This window comes from Canis aureus, chromosome 11 (assembly GCF_053574225.1).
Source record: "Canis aureus isolate CA01 chromosome 11, VMU_Caureus_v.1.0, whole genome shotgun sequence".
Lineage (NCBI taxonomy): Eukaryota > Metazoa > Chordata > Mammalia > Carnivora > Canidae > Canis > Canis aureus.
In genome coordinates this window covers 47,156,764-47,175,064 of record NC_135621.1, presented here as the reverse complement: position 1 = coordinate 47,175,064, position 18,301 = coordinate 47,156,764, and the positions used below count along the sequence as shown (strand labels likewise).

Here is an 18,301-nt window from a genome sequence, read left to right as displayed (position 1 = left end):
ATTAGTTAAAGGTTCAACTTCATTCTTTTGCCTGTGGATATCTAGTTTTCCCAGAACCATTTGTTGAAGAAACTGTCCTTTCCTCCAGAACGAGGTCTTGCCACCTTTGATGAAGATCATTTGACTATATACATACAAAAGAATTTATTTCTGGGCTCTTTATTCTGTTCCACTGATCATGTTTGTCTTTATACCAATACCACAGCCTTTTGATTATTGTAGCTTTGTGTAAGATGTTCTGGAATCAGGAAATGTGAGGCCTCCAACTTCGTTCTTTATCAAGATTGTTTTGGCTATCTGGAATCCCCTGAGGTTTCATGAATTAGGATGATTTTTTTCTATTTCTGCAAAAAAATGCCATTGAGATTTTTACAGGTTGAATTGAATCTGTAGGTTACTTTGGATAGTATGGATATTTTAACAATATTAAGCCTTCTAATCCAGGAACACGGGATGTCTTTCCCATTTATTTACATCTTTTAAAATTATTTTCAGCAACATTTTATAGTTTACAGTATACAAGTCTTTTACACCCTTGGTTAATTTTATTCCTTAGTACTTTATTCTTTTAGTTGCTATTGTACATGGGATTGTTGTCTTAATTTCCTTTTTGGATTGTGCATTATTAGTGTATAGAAATGCAACTGATTTTTCTGTGTTGATATTTTACCCTGCTACTTTGTTGAATTTATTTATTAGTTCTAACAGTATTTTTTATGGAATCCTTAGGATTTTCTACATATAAAATCATGCCATCTATGAACAGATGTAATTTTACTTCTTTCCAGTTTAGATGTATTTTATTTTTCTTGCCCAATCTCTCTGGATAGGACTTTCAGTACTTTGTTGAATAAAAGTGGTCAGAATGGACATTGCCTTGTTCCTGACCTGGAAAGAAAAGCTTCCAGTTGTTCACTGTTGAGGATGATGTCAGCTGTGGGCTCCTCATATGAGTCCTTTCTTTCATTTTGTTTTTAAAGATTTTATTTATTTATTCATGAGAGACAGAGAGAGAGAGAGGCAGAGAAAGAGGCAGAGGGAAAAGCAGGCTCCATGCAGGGAGCCTGATGTGGGACTCGATCCCGGGGCTCCAGGGCCAAAGGCAGGTGCTAAACCACTGAGCCACCCAGGTGTCCCATATGAGGCCTTTCTTATGTTGAGGTAGTTTCCTTCTCTTTCTGGCTTGTTGGGTATATATATATATATATTTTTTTTTTTTCATGAAAGGGTGTTGAATTTTTTGAAATGATTTTTCTGCAGCACTTGAGGTAACCAAGAGGGGTTTCCCCATCCCTTCATTCTGTTAATGTGATGTATCTCATCAATTTTTATATGTTGAACCATCCTTGAATTCCAGGAATAAATCTCACTTTTAATCGTGTGTAATCCTTTTAATGTGCTGTTGAATTTGGTTTGCTAGTATGTTGTTGAGGATTTTTGTATCAATGTTCATAAAGGATATTGGTCTGTAGTTTTCTTTTCTTGTAGTATTTTTGTCTGGCTTTGGTATGGGGAAATGCTGGCTTCATAGAATGAGTCTAGAAATGTACCCTCCTCTGCACATTTTGGAAGTATTTGAGGAGGATTGGTTCTTTAAATGCTTGGTAGAATTCTCCCTTGAAGCCATTTGGTGCTGGGCTTATCTTTGTTGTATTTGCTTACTTATTCAATCTCCTTTCTAGCTATAGGTCTGTTCAGAATTTCTTTTATTTCCTTGTGATTCCGTCTTAGCAGATTGTATGTTTCTAGAAATGTATCCATTCCTTCTAGGTTAACCAATTTGTTGATGTATAACTCATCATAGTAGTCTCTCATAATCCGTTTTACTTCTGTAACATGAGTTATAATGTCCCTTTTTTCCTTTCTGATTCTGATTGTGTGAGTCTTCTCTTTTTCAGTTAATCTAGCTGAGCATTTATCAGTTTTGTTGTTCTTTCCAAAAGTCAATTCTTAGTTTCACTGATTTTTTTCTATTGTTTTTCTATACAGCATTTTATTTATTTCTGCTCTAATCTTTATTATTTCCTTCCTTTACTAACTTTGGATTTAGTTCTTTTTTCCAGTTCCTTTAGGTATGAAGTTAGGTTATTTATTTGAGATCTTTCTTCTTTTTTGATGTAAGCATTTAGCACAATAAATTTTTCTCTTAGTACTGCTTTTACAGTATTTCATACATTTTGTTATTTTGTGTTTTCATTTTTAGGTATCCCAAGATATTTTCTAATCTCCCTTGTAATTTCTTCTTTGACCCACTGGCTATTTAAGAGTGTGGTATTTAATTTCCACATGTTCCTGGATTTTCCAGTTTTCCATAGGCTATTTATTTCTAATTTTGTCCCATTGTGATGAGAAGATTTTTTTAAGTGATTGTGATTTTGAAAACTTTTAGCACTTGTTTTGTGGCCTAACATGTGGCCTGTCCCAGGGAATGTTTCATGTCTAAATATAAGAACTATGTATCCTGCTGTTGGCTGGTGGCATGTTCTGCATATATCTGTTAGGTCCAATTAGCTTATGGTATTGTTCAAGTACTCTTTCCTTATTGACCATCTGTTTGGTTGTTACATCAATAGTTAAAAATGTGGATTGAAATCTCCTACTTTTATTATTTCTCCTCCCTTCAATTCTGTCAATGTGTCATATTTTTAGGAGTTCTGGGTTCATTGGGTTCATTGGGTGCATATATATTTATAATTATATCTTCCTGGTGGACTGACCCTTTTATCATTATATAATGTCCTTCTTTGTCTCTTGTAACAGTTTATGACTTAAAGTAGCAATAATTTGCTGATTTTTTTCTTCTGCTTGATCAAGACTTTTAAAACTCTCTGAGGAATTTTTCATTTCATAGTTATTCTTCAGATCCAGAATTTTCTTGGTTCTTTTTTATAGTTTCTGTCTGTATTTTTGTTGATATTCTCTTTTTGTTCATGCATCATTTTCCTGATTTTATGTAGTTGTCTGTGTTCTCTTTGAGCTCACTGAACATCCTTAGGACAGTTATTTTGAGTTCTTTGTCGGGTCGTTCAGAGAGCTCCCATTTCTTTAGGAAAGATTTCTGGAGACTTATTTTGTTGCTTTGATTGAGCCACCTTTCCCTGTTTCTTTGTATGCCTCAGAATCTTCAGTGGAGATTTGAGTATTTGAAAAAACCAGATACCTCTCCCAGTCTAGTCTATACAGAATAGCTTCTTACAAGGAATGACTTCACCAATCCTCTGGGCTAGAGATTCTGGGAATCTTTCAAACCTTTTCTGAAGTGTGCCTTACCCAGGCTTGTGTGTTTACTCTTTTTTTTTTTTTAAGAGGTTTGCCCCCTTTCCTCTCAGGAGCCCATAATCTCTTGCTCCCCCTGGTGCCTATTTTTGGTATTGCAGTGTCTGGTGCTGTAACAAGCCATGGAACACCCCTTTTTATTAGCTACCCCTAAAATGGTATCCAGAGGGTACTGAGTGCTCTGAGTCACATGAGATGGAAACCAGTCTCTTGGGAAGTCCCCCAGAAAGCCAGAATGTTGGATGTATGTTTCCTCTCTTCTGTCCCTTCCAAGGGGGAAGCCACAATTTATGAGTTTTCTCCTAATTACACTGCACTGTGCCAGGGAATCAGGGGGACTAGCCTAGGCAAAATGCAACAATATTTTCTATCCACTTTAATCTACTATTCTTCTTGGCTTTGTGTTCATCTTGAGTGCTGTGACCTCCTACCTGGTTTCTGGAATTCTCATAGAGGGAATTTGGTCCATATATTGATGAGTCCATATCTCTTAGGGGAGAATGGGGGCCTTGGGTTTCTTAGTCCACCGTCTTGCTGACATCACTCCAATTTAGATTTTTTTAATAAGAATTTTTGCTGTTATCTGACAGGTTTGCTTGTGGATTGAGTCCTTTGGTTTTACTGGGTTTGCAATGTACTCTTCCAACACCCCAAATCTAAAGAAAGTCACCCTTTAAGCAGTAAGAAAATAATTAAGAAATGCCCTCCCCTTCCCTCCCTCTATATCTTTCTTCCTCCTGGCTCCCTGCTTCCTCCTTCTTCCTTTTCTTTCTCTCCCTCCATGGGAGTGTCAAATGTAGCAGTAGCTGGACTGGAAATAGTATGCAGGACCTGGGCCATCACACCACACTGGCTTCCCCTGGAGTCACACTTGGGTTCATCAGCTCATAGAAAGTTTGCCTTCTGTTCTTTGTATACCAAAACAGCGAAGCCAGAAAGGTTAGCCCTATGTAGGCCTATAAAAGGAGAAGAGGAGGGCAGCCCCAGTGGTGCAGCGGTTTAGTGCCGCCTGCAGCCCGGGGTGTGATCCTGGAGACCCGGGATTGAGTCCCATGTCGGGCTCCCTGCATGGAGCCTGCTTCTCTCTCTGCCTGTGTCTCTGCCTCTCTTTCGCTCTCTCTGAATAAATAAATAAATAAATCTTAAAAAAAAAAAAAATAAAAAGGAGAAGAGGAGATCCAAATAGCTAGAATGAGCTGGTAAAAGAATTACTGCACTGAGGCAAATATTTGGCTTTTGTTTTACTTCCCTTCCCTTTGCTTTGCTCTGTTTCCCAGAGTTATTCCTGGGCACAGTGTGTGAAATCTCTTCAAAGCTCAATTTTGGTCCTGCCAAATGGTAGGCCTAGGCAGAAAGGAATGGGCTCCCAATATGCCCAAAAAATTTGGAGAAAAAAAAAAGCTATATATATCAAACTTCTTCAAGATCAGATCATCAGATTAGGTAGTAGGGAAGAATGCCTACCATAATTCACAAAGATGGTTATTTTTAACTCATGTAAGCTACCACAGTCTTGATGTACTGTCGAGTGTGCCTGTGGTTCTGTCAGCTGATAACCTGACATCTGTCTGAGAGATGGTTCTCAGGGGAGGTTTTGCTGGAAAATCATCTTTCCATGTGTTTTCTATTATCACTTTCTTTGTCTTTTTTCCTCCTTTTTTTTTTAATTTTTAGATTAGATGCATATAAGCCCATGCGGTACTTAGAGAACAAGGCAGCTTTAAACAGGGCATTAGAACGGTTGAATTGGCCCATTTCATTGAAGGAGCTGTCGATGCTGGAAAATGAAATCCTTGCTGGGAAAATGTACATCCAACAGGCTATGGAACTCCAGGAGGCTGCCAAGAAGGAGAATCATGCAAACAAGTCACAAGGAGAGGTAGGTGCCCTGGAGGCATCTATATGTCCTCCCTCCTTCCTGTCCCAAATCATTGCCATCCCTGTGTTGGCCTTCCTCTCCCTCTCACCTTCCTCCACAGTGATTTCTTTTTTTTTTTTTTAAAGATTTATTTATTTATTTATGATAGACATAGAGAGAGAGAGAGAAAGAGGCAGAGACACAGGAGGAGGGAGAAACAGGCTCCATGAACCGGGAGCCCAACGTGGGACTCGATCCCGGGACTCCAGGATCGCACCTTGGGCCAAAGGCAGGCGCTAAACCGCTGCGCCACCCAGGGATCCCCCCACAGTGATTTCTATAAGAGTTAAAGCCAACTGAGTTAAAGTGTGTGAGGACTTTTTTTCAACAGAAAGGAAATGCCATTTGATTTTACTATGACCTTCTTTTTTAAACAACAGTCCTCTTAATTAAAAAACAAAACTAAGAGGGATCCCTGGGTGGCTCAGCAGTTTAGCACCTGCCTTCAGCCCAGGGTGTGATCCTGGAGTCCCGGGATCGAGTCCCACGTCGGGCTCCCTGCGTGGAGGCTGCTCTCCCTCTGCCTGTGTCTCTGCCTCTCTCTCTCTCTCTTTCTCTCTCTCTCTCTCTCTCTCTCTTTCTCTGTGTCTCTAGTGAGTAAATAAATAAAATCTTTTAAAAAAAAAAAAAAAACTAAGCAGAAGTATAATATGGAGACCAAAGGCCTGAACCTTGCTATGAGCCAGACCAGGGTCCAGCCTCAGATCTGCACCTAATCCCTATGTTATTTTAGCCAGTTACTCCAGCTCTCTAGATATTAAGGTTTTTTGTTTGTTTTGTTTAGATTTTAAGTTTTTTAATCTGTAAAATAATAATATTACTAGTATCTGCCTCATAGGGCTATTATGAGAGTAAAATGACTTTTTAAAATACTTCATGTTGAAAGCCACCCCCATAAATGTTAGTAATTATTATTAATAAAACATACCTTTCAAAAAGAAAAAATATCTGACTGCCTTGTTATTACCACTGTGGATCACTTACTTTTAGCTTTCTTGTCCTTTTTAAGTTTTTTCACATAGAAACAGGGTTTACATAATCATTTCATATTCGGCTCTTTTCCTTAATTGCAGTATAGGTGATACGTGATGTTAATTAGTCTCAAGTGTACCAACATAGTGCTTTGACAATTTAATATGTTCTGCCGTGCACCACAGTGTAGCTACCCTCTGTCAGCACACAATGCTATTATAGTGCCATTACAGTGTGTTACAGTGCCATGTATTCCCTGCACTGTATGTTTCATCCCCAGGAGTCACTCATTCCATAACTAGAAGCCTGTAGCTCCCACTTCCCTTCACCTATTCTGCTCATCCCCCCACTCCGTCCTGTCTTGCAACCATCAGTTCTCTGTATTTATGGATCTGATTCTGGTTCTTTTTATTTGTTTTGTTTTTTAGATTCCACATACAAGTAAAACCATATGGTTTTTTTCTTTCTCTGTCTGACTTATTTCACTTAGCATAGTACTCTCTGGGTCCATCCTTTTTGTCACCGATGGCAAGATCTCATTCTTTTTTATGGTTTAGTGATGTTTCACTGGGTATATATATGTATACACACACACACACACATGCATGCACACACACCTTCTTTACCCATTCATCTATCAGTGGATACTTGGGTTGCTTCCATATCTTGGCTATTGTAAATGATGCTGCAGTAAACAATAGGGTGTCTGTATCTTTTTAAATGAGTGTTTTAATTTTCTTTGGATAAATCCCCAGTAGTGAAATTAATGGATCATATGGTAATTCTATTTTTAATTTTTTGAGGAATCTCCATGCAGTTTTTCCACAGTACCTCGTCAATTTACATTTCCACTAGCAGTTCATAAGAAATCCTTTTTCTCCAGATCCTTGCCAACACTTGTTTTTTTTCTTCTTGATACTAGCTATTCTCACTGGTGTGAGATGGTATCTCCTCGTGGTCTTGGTTTGCATTTCCCTCATGATTAGTGATATTGAGCGTCTTTCTATGTGTCTGTTGGCCATCTGTATGTCTTCTTTAGAAAAATGTCATATTCTGCTTTTTTTATTTGGCATTGTCTCATATGCTTTCTCAGATTTTTCTGAATATTCAGATTAATTTTTTGGTGGTTATATAATATTTCATGGCATGTATTTTACCCTGATTTATTTGATTCTTCACTGAGTATTAGACATTTGGAATATTTTCAGTTTTATTTCACTTGTATTAATGACTTCTGTGGTGCATTTGGTTTATTCTGTTAGGACAAATTCTCAGGAGTGGAATCCTTGGTTCAAAGGGCATGAATATTTTGGGGCTCTAAATACTTGTTGCCAATATAATACTCCCTTTCTGACTGTGTGTGGGGTGTGTAGACCTGGAATAAATCATTTGAAATCTTACTGAATTCTGTGTAATTTTGGTATATTCACTATATATTCCCAAAATATATACCAAAGAACTGACCTTAGAGTTTCATCATTTCGGTTTCAGTCATTGCTAAGTGATACTGGCTTTGCTTGATTTTAAATTCTGTATTTGCTGCTCTGGATTCTTTGATTCTGTTTTGACTCTGTTTTTCTTTAGTTTTTTCTCCAACAAATCTCACTTTCCCCCTCCATTGTAGAAAACTATGTCTTTTGTGCAGAATGCAAATATTTTATCACAAAATATCTCATGGCTATTAATGTTATTCAAACAAAATAACTTCCCCAAAGAATTGTTTAGTATTCCCTTGGGAGGCACCATCTGATGCCTCCAAATATCTGGCTATCTGTTGGCCCTCACTGGATGCCCTGTGGGCACCCAAAAGTCAAGAAGACAAGTGAATTAACTCCCTGTCCCTGAAAATCTGCTCGTCTTTTCATCATGCCTCTTCTCTGTTCTTTTATTTTTTCACTGACATACTTATGAGTTCCTGCAAGGTGCCAAGCACTATTCTAGGTACTAAAAGTACCTAAACAGACAACCACATCCCACCTATATTCTAGTCAGGAAGAAAGACCAGTACAAGTCCCAAATGAGGGACTTGCCCAAACTGAACTATAGAGACAGTGCCTAACAGCAGATTTTGCTAGCATTATTTTTTTTCTATACTTTATATTAAATTTAAAAATGGGAAGTTTTGCAAAAAAAAAAAAAAACAGCTCTTGTAATTCAGAATAACAATAGTGTGTTCTACTTGATTTGTCTGGAATCCTGGGAATCAAAAGTTCATTGTTCATGAGATATGAATTTAATTGTTCTATTTTTTTATTATCTTAACCACAAAGTGGGAATAAAAATACTTTATATCATTTCTTTATCCAAAAATACTTGTTCATTTCTTATCACAGGTCAGATTCTATGCTTGGCACAGGTGACCTCAGGCAGTGAAGAGCCTGTCTCAATCTTTTCTCTCTACTTGGGGGCCCCCCAAGGTGATAATATACAATGGACACAATATGGGGTTTATTAACTGCATTGAAGACATGGGTCCAGCTTGGTGAAGATGTATTGGAACAGAATGTAACATCCATGAGAGCTAAGACCTTGTTTGGCCTTTTTTTTTTTTTTAAGATTTTATTTATTTATTCATGAGAGACACAGAGAAAGGCAAAGACATAGGCAGAGGGAGAAGCAGGCTCCATGCAGGGAGCCCAATGTGGGACTTGACCCCAGGATTCCAGGATCACACCCTGAGCTGAAGGCAGACACTCAACTGCTGAGCCACCCGGCATCCCTTGTTTCACATTTTTTGTAGCCAACTGAGAATGGCACATGGTGGACACTTGACAACCATTTATTGAATAAATGGAACCCAGATCCTTATAGCAGAGGATTATAAATGTGAAAACAGAGGCATACACATAGACCAATTGGAAGGTGGGGAAAAGTGAACTGGGTAGTTGGAGGAGGCTCCACAAAGGGGATAGTTAAATTTGATCTGGAATGATGTATAGGATTTAAGGGTTTGGGTGTGCAAAATGTTCTGAGTGAAAGAAATGGCCTATGCAAAGGCAGGGAGGTGGGATGAGCATGGCATGTTCATCAGGGATATAGCAGAACATAAGATAGGAAAGGGAAGATGGCACCAGAATACAAGGGATGTGGAATTCTCTTAGGAAATGGAAACCCAGGGAAGAGTTTTCAGCAAGTGGAAGACATTAACAGATTTGTATTCTGACAGCAGGATGAGGCCCAGTGTAGGAGGGAAAGACCCAGACTGGGTGCAAAACTCTGTTGAGCAGTGTTGAGTCCTTGAGCCAAGCCAGAACAGTGAGGAAGAAATAGAGAAAAGAGATATGAGCTCGTAGAAAGTGAATGTGCGGGCTGAACCGCAAAGCAAAGCTGAGGATGCCCAAAAACTTTCTGTCTTGGACATGGGAGAAACAAGCACTGTTAACTCTTCATCTCTGCTCCTCAGAGACAGATGTTCCCTGGGCAGCCCAATCTAATCACCTTGTCATTCTCTAACCCCTGGCCACATTTTTGTTCTTTTCACAGCACAATTCACTTGACATTATGTACTTGTTTGTTTATGATCTATCTTCTCTACTAGAATGAAGGTGGCCTTGGTCCATTTTATTCTAGGCATTCCCAGTGCCTAGAAAGTGTTTGGTACCTTGTAGACATTCATAAGTATTCAAATGACTGAATGAAAGAATGAATAAGAGGAAGAACATATTTTCTGGGAAAGGTAATTCACTTTCCTCTTGATTCTTAGGTGTCCCTGGGGTATCCAGGTGAGAAAGGCCACATGTTTGGAGCTTAGAAGAGAAGTCTGAGTTGAGATAGTTTGAAGGTCATCTGAGGTAGTGAGAAAAAAATAGACAGTGGAAAGAATGAAGACAAGAAAGTTAGAGGAGCCAGAGGGTTCAGGGTAGAGTGCATGATGTGAGAGCCCAAGCAGAGACGAAGAAAACCCTGGATTTGGAGTCACAGGCCTGCGTGCAGTTTCAGCGCTGCAAGTTTCTAGCTCTGTGGCCTTATTTAGGCCCCTAAGCCTAGTTTCCTCATCTTTAAAATAGAAAAAGCACCTACCTTAAGGTGGTTGCTAGATAATGCACATAGTATGCTTAGAGCAGCATGCAGCCCCAAGAGCTCAACAGTAAATGCACTCAACATGTATGACCCACTACTGCTAAATCCATTGTTCAAGTTTTTATGGAGGAGTTTTGAAAAGTCATACAGAAGGATGTCTCCAAGCCATTTGATTTGGCAAGAAGATCATTAGTGATCTTAGAATAATTTCATAGAATTCTGAGAGCAGAAGCTAGTTTGCAGTGGGTGAAGGAGTGGGTAGAACTGAAGAAAGCGGGTATAAGAAGTGAAGCTTTTGTTTCAAGATCTTCAGAGAGAAGGGAAGGAGAAATAGATGAGGAACTATTGGCATGAACTTGAAACATGAGCTTGAGGAACTTGAGGATGAGCCAGAGTGAGACAAGACATTTAGTGTGTATAATGGTATTGATGGGTCCCACTGCTGCCCCCTTCTTGGTCAGGGGCTAAAGTTTCCCCTTCACTGCCCTGTCAGCACACAGGGTGTGCAAAGCTCCCAAAGTCTGTTCTGGGAAGCGTCCATATGCCCAGCACAGTTATCCACAGGTAATGAATTGAGGTGGGGGGATGGCTTTCACACTTGGCATCTTATCTTCAGAGTCCTTTCCACTCTTAGCATAGCCCTTAGCAGTGAGATATCTTGTATATTACTTTCTTAAAATGATACTTCTCACCATGTGTGATCATTATGAGATATTTTAATTCTATATCTGCCATACCCCACTGGCTTGACTTTATGACCCACTAACAGGTCTTGCTCTCCTGTTGTGAAAAAATATTGGTTGGGACCAAAGCTCAAGATTGCAAGGGCTTATATGACCTAGGGTGAAAATTCATCACAGATGAAAGTCATTTTTATATTTATATTTTTGATTCATATATAAATATAGTCTGATTATAAATTCTTTTGGCAAAGGCCAAAGATTCTGATGAATGATTGTAAATTGGAGAGCAAGAAACCGTCAGTTATTTATTAAGGTCCTCTGGAATTTATTGATAACATGTGACAAAAGGTGATCAAAGTTTGTTAGGAATGGGGATCCAATTGGAAATGCCCACACACAGAAGGAAGTGGCCAGTGGTCACTTTCCTCTACTTAATCCACACCAGGGCATGTCATGCAGTCTGGATGTCTTTGGTTCTCTGATATGTAGTCATTCCACTGGTTCCTGAGTTTGGGACAGCTTTGTGATTTTTCTGTTGGTGAGGATCAGATGTGGTGAGAAGTGGCAAAATATGATGATGTTAGGGTCACCTGTACCTTGCTTTTTCCACTCAGGCTTTGACTGACAGTCCTATGTTGTCCCCAGGATCAAACCTGAGGGGAGAACTATCATCCCACCTGCTCTGCCCACCATGGTCACAGTTGTGCATGGCTGAAGAATTGCTTACCCTATTTCCATAACCCACTAGTTTCGTGGTGTCCCTAGAGACAGGTGCTTGGTTCACAGACCACGTAATGAAAGGAAAATTCTGAAGTATGAAATTTTAAATTCCCCTTGAAAACTCCCTCCGTTCACACCCTTCTTATTGTCATGATTACAAATTTTACCATCATTTGCCAGTCAGAATTGTACTAAGGTGGAAATCACCTCTGGTCATCTGAATTATAATTAACCTTCCATAGTTTTTCCCGGGAATCTGGTATAGGCAGCCCAGCCATTCTATCCTACAACATATCCTTACTAAATAAGGATTATTCTCCAGAGCAAATCCCATAGAACTCAGGCCCAGAAAGACCCAGCAGGCTCTTCACACTTATAACCCTGACTTCCTTGGAAAATTTGGAGGCAGAAAATCCTGTGAAGCATCTGTAAACAACCCTAAAAGAGTTCTTGGGAATGGATCTACACAGGTGGCCACACATGTTTATTTCTCCAAGTTGTGACCAGCAAGAAGTCTGGAATCCATGGTCTTTAGGGATGGTGCATTGAGTGCTCCACTCCATGAAAAACTAATCCAGGAGAGTGCTGGTGAGGATACAAGTGAGGCTAGGTGAGGTGGGACTAGAAGAATGAGAGAAGGAGAGAGACCTTTGGGGCTGGAAAACATCGTCAGGAAAACAGTGACTTTGTATAAGAGAAAGTTGGTTGGGAAGATTTAGAGAGAGATTTAAATTTTGAGTTGTATAAAATGGAGTCAGAGTGAGTAGAACTGTTATCTTTGCTCCTAAATAATGGTTGGACCCATTGTCATTCTTGCATTTTACAATTCTTAGTATTTCCTCTTTAAGGTCAGCAAATGCTCCAGGCTGGCCTTGTCCTTTAAAGGGAGAAGGGAGACCTCCCACCATTACCCTTTACAACTAGGCAGCCTTCCTCATTTACTGGGAAAACTTGAGTCTGTTCTCCTGATCCCAGAGTCTGGTAGGAAGGCTGACTCTGGTGACTGTGAATTGTTCTTAGCAGCACATAAGATCTCCTGGTGGGAGGGCAGAGAATTAACAAGTCTGGGTTGTGCATCTGTGATGTTGCCATCACAGAAGGAATGACACATGCACATTCAGACGAGCACCTTGGAGGTGAGTTAACACCTGGAGACCTCAAATAGGCTCTTGAGGGGTGATGGTGGGAGGTGTAGCCGGGTGGAGCTGAAGTCTCAGAGACAACAAGGGGCACTGATTGGACAGGACAGAGTGCTAAAGGGAGAGTGCCACCAGCCTCGTGACTGTGCCAGTTAGCTGGAGTTAAGACCCTAGAGTACCAATCACTGGAGGAAATTGAAAGAAGGGGAAAAAAAACTCACACCAAATTTAAATATTATCTCAAAAGTTTTATGTCTAGGATCCTGATGTTCAGGCATGGGAAGAAGGGTGTCAGCTCTAGGGAATCCCCGAGGTGACAAAAATAACAGCCAGATTGTCTTTTCATTCTTCTAAAGCTAAAGACAACCCTCTTTGCTGGAGGTTTTAGCTGAGCAGACCTCAACATTGTCCTGCCACTAGGTTTTTTCTCTACCCTCAAGGTTTAGGGATGGTTATTGACTTCCCCATCTGGAGGAGAACGGAGTGTGGAGGGCTTATCAGTAGGGTCCAGGCAGGAAACAGAATCCCTTTCAGTCAGTTCAAGTGAAGAAACATTAATGCAGTGGGCTGCTCATAAAGGTGGATATAGGTTTAAGGCAGCCAATGGGATTTGGGGCCCCCAGTCACAGCAATAGCAGGAAGTTGTCATCACCCCTAGACTTGAAAGGGTAGAAGGAAATGGTGCTCCTGGAGCCCTCTGAGAGCTAAGTTCACTAGCAGGAGTAGGAGGTCATTCTAGAGAGACAAAGGTCAGAGAAGAAGCATGAAACCAACACCCCAGTCTTTCCTCCTCCTGCTGCCCTCTGACCACCTGCTGCCATTGGCTCACCATGTCCAGAAGCCAGCCAGCAAGGGAAATAAATCAGATAATCCATGGAGGTCAGCTTCCTGGGGCATGGAGCAGGGCAGGGCAGAATGGATTTAGGAGCAGGTGGGTGGACCAGAGCAGCCAGCCACAAAGATGTCTTGAGAAGTTTTCTTAAAGGCCCAGCATTTATTTTTATATTATAGCCTTGTGTGAGATACATACTTGTATATAGTAGATAGCTGGTTATGGTCCACACTTCAGGCAGGGATACAAAAGTAACTCCAGTATCTGGCTTTTGTTTCTCTCTGGAGCAGCAACATATGGATAATTGAATCAGTAGCATCCGAATTACAGATGACAAGGCTGTGGTGATTTTCAGATTTAAATATTTAAAACATTTCACATTTTTGTCTTTGATTTTTCCCAGAAAGAGCAATGAAGAAATATTCCTTGAGATGATGTTATAGGTTTGCTCTTCACTAGGGAAATAATTTTATGCAGCGTCTAACGCATATATATTAGGTTCCTTGCCACTACCAAAGAAAGAAGAAGTAGGGGGAGAGGGAGGAGAAGGAGGAGTAGAAGAAGAAGAAAAGCAATCTTTTTTTTTTTTTTTCCCCACAAAAGCCCTTTGAGTTGCAATTGATCAAGGTTTGTTGGAGATTTTACTTTCAGAGTGGTTAGCTCCATAGCCCAGCACTGCGTGGTATTAGGGAGCAGAGGATGGTTTTGTGGTTCAGAGTTCCATCCTGTGATTGGTTTCCTGTGCTTTCTGAGGAGCCACACACAGCAAAGAACCACAAACTAGAGGGAGTGCTAAAGCCAGGCAATCTGTGATCTGCTCAGGAAGCAGGCCTCAGGAGAGGAAAGTGAAAATTGCATCTAATTTCTGGAGATGTGTGTTTCTTGTGTTGTGTTTTCCAAAGTTATACTATTCCCCAAGGAAGACAGAGGAAAACAACTCCAGGAAAGCATGCCCCAACCCCCTGTTTGGATTTTATTTTTTTTATTTATTTATTTTTTATATTAAATTTTATTTTTATTTTTTTTAAAGATTTTATTTTTTTTTAATTTATTTTTTATTGGTGTTCAATTTACCAACATACAGAATAACCCCCAGTGCCCGTCACCCAATCACTCCCACCCCCCGCCCTCCTCCCCTTCTACCACCCCTGTTTGGATTTTAAAGCAAGGCTAGGTGTCCAAGACTCCTTCAAGGGGGTGATAATCCTCTCTGCATGTCTGCCTGGCCACAGCGTTCCCCTTAAGCTGTGGATTCATATGCAGTATCCTTAGTGTCCCTGTGGGCCCCAGTGCTGACCTGCTGTGCTCCTGAGAGGTCTTACAAGAAGACTTAACTTCCTTATCAGAAGGGCAGGGCCAAGGCAGAGCTTCACTCCTTTGGCATGATGGTTTGCCTCCTTTTAAAATGCAAATGCCCTGGGAAGGGAAGCACATGAAGCTCTCAGACTCATTTACTTGGGTGATCACTCCATGACCAAGAGGGGCTGGGCAGGAGTTGGCCACTCGTGATACACATTTTCCTATAAGGCCTCCTCATTCTCTTTCCAGAACCTGTTTTTAAAAGGGATGCAGATCCTAGATAATCTCAGGGTCAAGGAAACTCCTCTAAATCTGAATGAGAACAGAGATAGTGAAGGTCAGCAAATGCCCAGGCTGGCCTTGTCCTTTTCACTACGATTTTAAAGGGAGTTGAATTATTTACAGAGACGGTTTGCAAATGTTCTGGTCTTATATTTAGGTATCCTAGAGAGAGGAAAGGTCAAAACCTTTGATGATACTATGAGTATTATCTTGATTACAGCAGTCACAGACTTTAATTGGTCTTAAAGAGAAAACATGGAGAGAGAAGCATGCTGGAGCTGCTGGGTGTCAGCAGTTCCTTGATTTGGGGCAAAAAAAAATCTAGTAGTGGTTTCAAAACAAGATTTGGAACCAAAGACTAGTTCTAGTTAAGTTGTAGAAATGCTCTCTATACCTAATGTGGAAGCACATTGTCAAGTGGAAAATTTTAAAGCATCAAACATTTAGTAACTTCAATGTCCCACTAATGCAAACCTGAGAGCATGACCTCGAAATTAAATAATAAATGAAAGGAAGGTGGCTCCATTTTTGATCTTGCTCTACATCGCCTGGTAATTGAATCTGACAAAGAAATGAATTGGATTCTCTAAATTTTGGAAACAAGGCAAAATCAAGTTATCCAGTGGCCAGCATCATTGCCCATCTGACCTCCACACTGAGACTAGCATGCAACTGTTCTCATGCACCTAAGCCTAGATATATGTTGCCTTATTTGTTGGTAGCATTTTTGTTTTCACTCTCTACCCCCTTCTGACTTGTCTTCCGTAGATTTCTTTGTGAAATAAGTCAGTCAAGAAGGACAAATATCATGTGATTTCAGTCATATGTGGAATTTAAGAAACAAAACAGATGAACATAGGAGAAGGGAAAGAAAAATAAGAGGAAAATTGAGAGGGAGGCAAACCATAAGAAATGGTGAAGTCTAGGAAATAAACTGAGGGTTGCTGGAGGGGAAGTGGGAGGGGGAATTAGGTAACTAGGCATTAAAGAGGGCACTTGATGTAATGAGCACTGGATGTTATATGCAACTGATGAATCACTAAATTCTGTCTCTGGAACTAATTTTTTAAAAAAGGAATAAAAACCCAAAAAACTCAATAACATGTTGTATTTTATATGTGCATAGATAAAGCATGCCAGGAAAAGACACGGCTGTACAGTATCTCTAAAATCTTTGGCAAGATTAAAAAATTGTGGCACATCATCTTTCTGGAAAGGTGCTTTCAACATCGTGGCTGAAGAGATGATGGTGTGTCTAGCTGCCCTTATTGCTGTCTTTCCATCTTGGCAAACCAGTGTCATGTTTCTATGGAATGAACCATTGTACTAAAGTTGGCCGTATAAGTTTGCTTTCCCATGGCTATTCTACTTAACCTGTGGTGTAGCTGAATTGGTTTTGTAAGGATATGAATGAATCATTGAGGGTACAGTGAATAGTTCCTTCCATAAAGCTACATGTTGTAGAAACAACCAGAAATGAATTATTGCCAATAGTAGTAACAGTTGGACTCAAAAGCAGAGTAAATGTGTTGCGTGTACAAAGCTCTTTAGTTCTATAATGGTCCTTTCAGGTGAACCCATAGGTATATGAGTAATTTGAAGTAGTTGATATTTTTCAGCCAGGCATTTTCTCAGATGGCAGTTTTCAAGGTGTGAAAAATGAACATGATAGCACTCTGTGTTGCTACTGTTAATTTTGTTGCCCATCCAGGGAAGGTCTTCACAGAGTAAATGATGATTCTATATTAGTTGAATTGGGAAGTGAGTGACAACTATAGAGAGAAAAAAAAAAGCTCTCTGATGATTTCAGGCCATTGACTTCACAGGTTTGTACCTATGAAAATATAGAAAGCATTTTTATCAATACTCCAAAATCAATATTTGGAATCTAGAGATAAAGGGGGCTAGTTACATGATGTGATTTTACTCATTTAGAACTTTTAAATATATCTAGGCATAGATTCTAGTAAGTGGCTTATCTCTTATGTTGATGAAATCTGAAGGGGGGAAGTTGCCTTTCTGGGATCAACGTGGACATCTTTTTGGAAATCAGGATGTTATCCATCTGGAGGTGGAGAGGCTGTCTGGTGACCTCCATGGTTGCTTGGTCTGTGATGTGGACAGTGTGATATGAAGCAAGGTGGGTTTATAAGTTAAACTGTATGTAGAGGTGATGTTTTTAAACAACAGCTGATTTAACTTGGCATGTTTCAGATTCCCAAGATTCTAACTTCTATCAGTAATGAGAATATTTTACCTGGAGATTTCCACTGAGGAAATGATTATAGGAAACTAGTATGGGCATCTCTTTGGAGTATTATGATGGAATATCGTGCTACTCATGTTCACGGTTCTGGTTATTGCATTGCCCTTAGGTTAAAAAAACTGCAAAAAAAGATATCATGCTAGTGTCCTAGTCTTTGTATATACATGGTCTCACAGTTTCTCCAGTAGTGCAGAAAAAGGTCTAGTAAGGCCTAGATTCTTCTGGACAGAAATATGAATTAGGAGATATTAGAAGTCATTTAGTTTGTACCATCTCTTTACTTATGCAGAAATTAAAGCCCCAAAAATGTTAAAAGATTGCAAAGTCACACAGCCAACTAGCCAGCAGTTGGTCCTATTTCTCCTGTCTCTTGGTCCAGCTTCTGCCCTTTAAGGCCATCTCCGACTGCAGTAGGTCATTCTGAAGCTCCCGTGGGAAGGATTACTTAGGTTTCTCATCTGAGTAAAAGCCCAGAAACAAATAGGTAATATTCACTATATGCCCCAGTGATGTTGGGGCATTCTCTTTGACATAATAACTGCATCGGTAAAAATAGACATTCCATGAGGATGGAGGAACTCCAGCAAAATCAGGTGAAAATGGAGCATCATAAATAGAAGAGTGGTATTCAGCTTACATTTGTATCCATGGCTGCATAGGCCACAACCTGCACAGGTGTGAAGTCTTGTTAATATCCCACAGTTCCTTCAAGAGCCCTTAACTCCTTTGGTTCATTATTTCATTACTTCTGAGGCCCTGGCTCTATGTTTTCATCTGCCCAGATAAACCATACTCCCACTTCTTTTGATGAACCTAAAAAGCATCTCTAAACAGATCCAAATGTTAGATGCCTGCAACAAAATCCGGTAACATCAGGGCACCAGGAAAATGAGC

The 18,301-nt window shown here is 40.0% G+C and overlaps 1 protein-coding gene across 13 annotated transcripts in view; it reads left to right on the top strand.

Annotated features, from left to right (window-relative positions):
* Positions 1–18,301, top strand: part of VWA3B (von Willebrand factor A domain containing 3B) — a 247,173-nt gene that overhangs the window by 155,727 nt on the left and 73,145 nt on the right. For 12 of the 13 annotated variants that reach the window (XR_013389397.1, XR_013389396.1, XR_013389395.1 and 9 more), the window contains one exon: positions 4,951–5,155. The exons of the other annotated variant lie outside the window; for it this stretch is intronic. Coding sequence is in view for 9 of the 12 variants with exons in the window: in XM_077915129.1 (XP_077771255.1) it covers positions 4,951–5,155 (205 nt within the window). In the remaining 3 variants the exon portion in view is untranslated. The remainder of the gene's footprint in view (positions 1–4,950; positions 5,156–18,301) is intronic. 13 annotated transcript variants of the gene reach the window in all.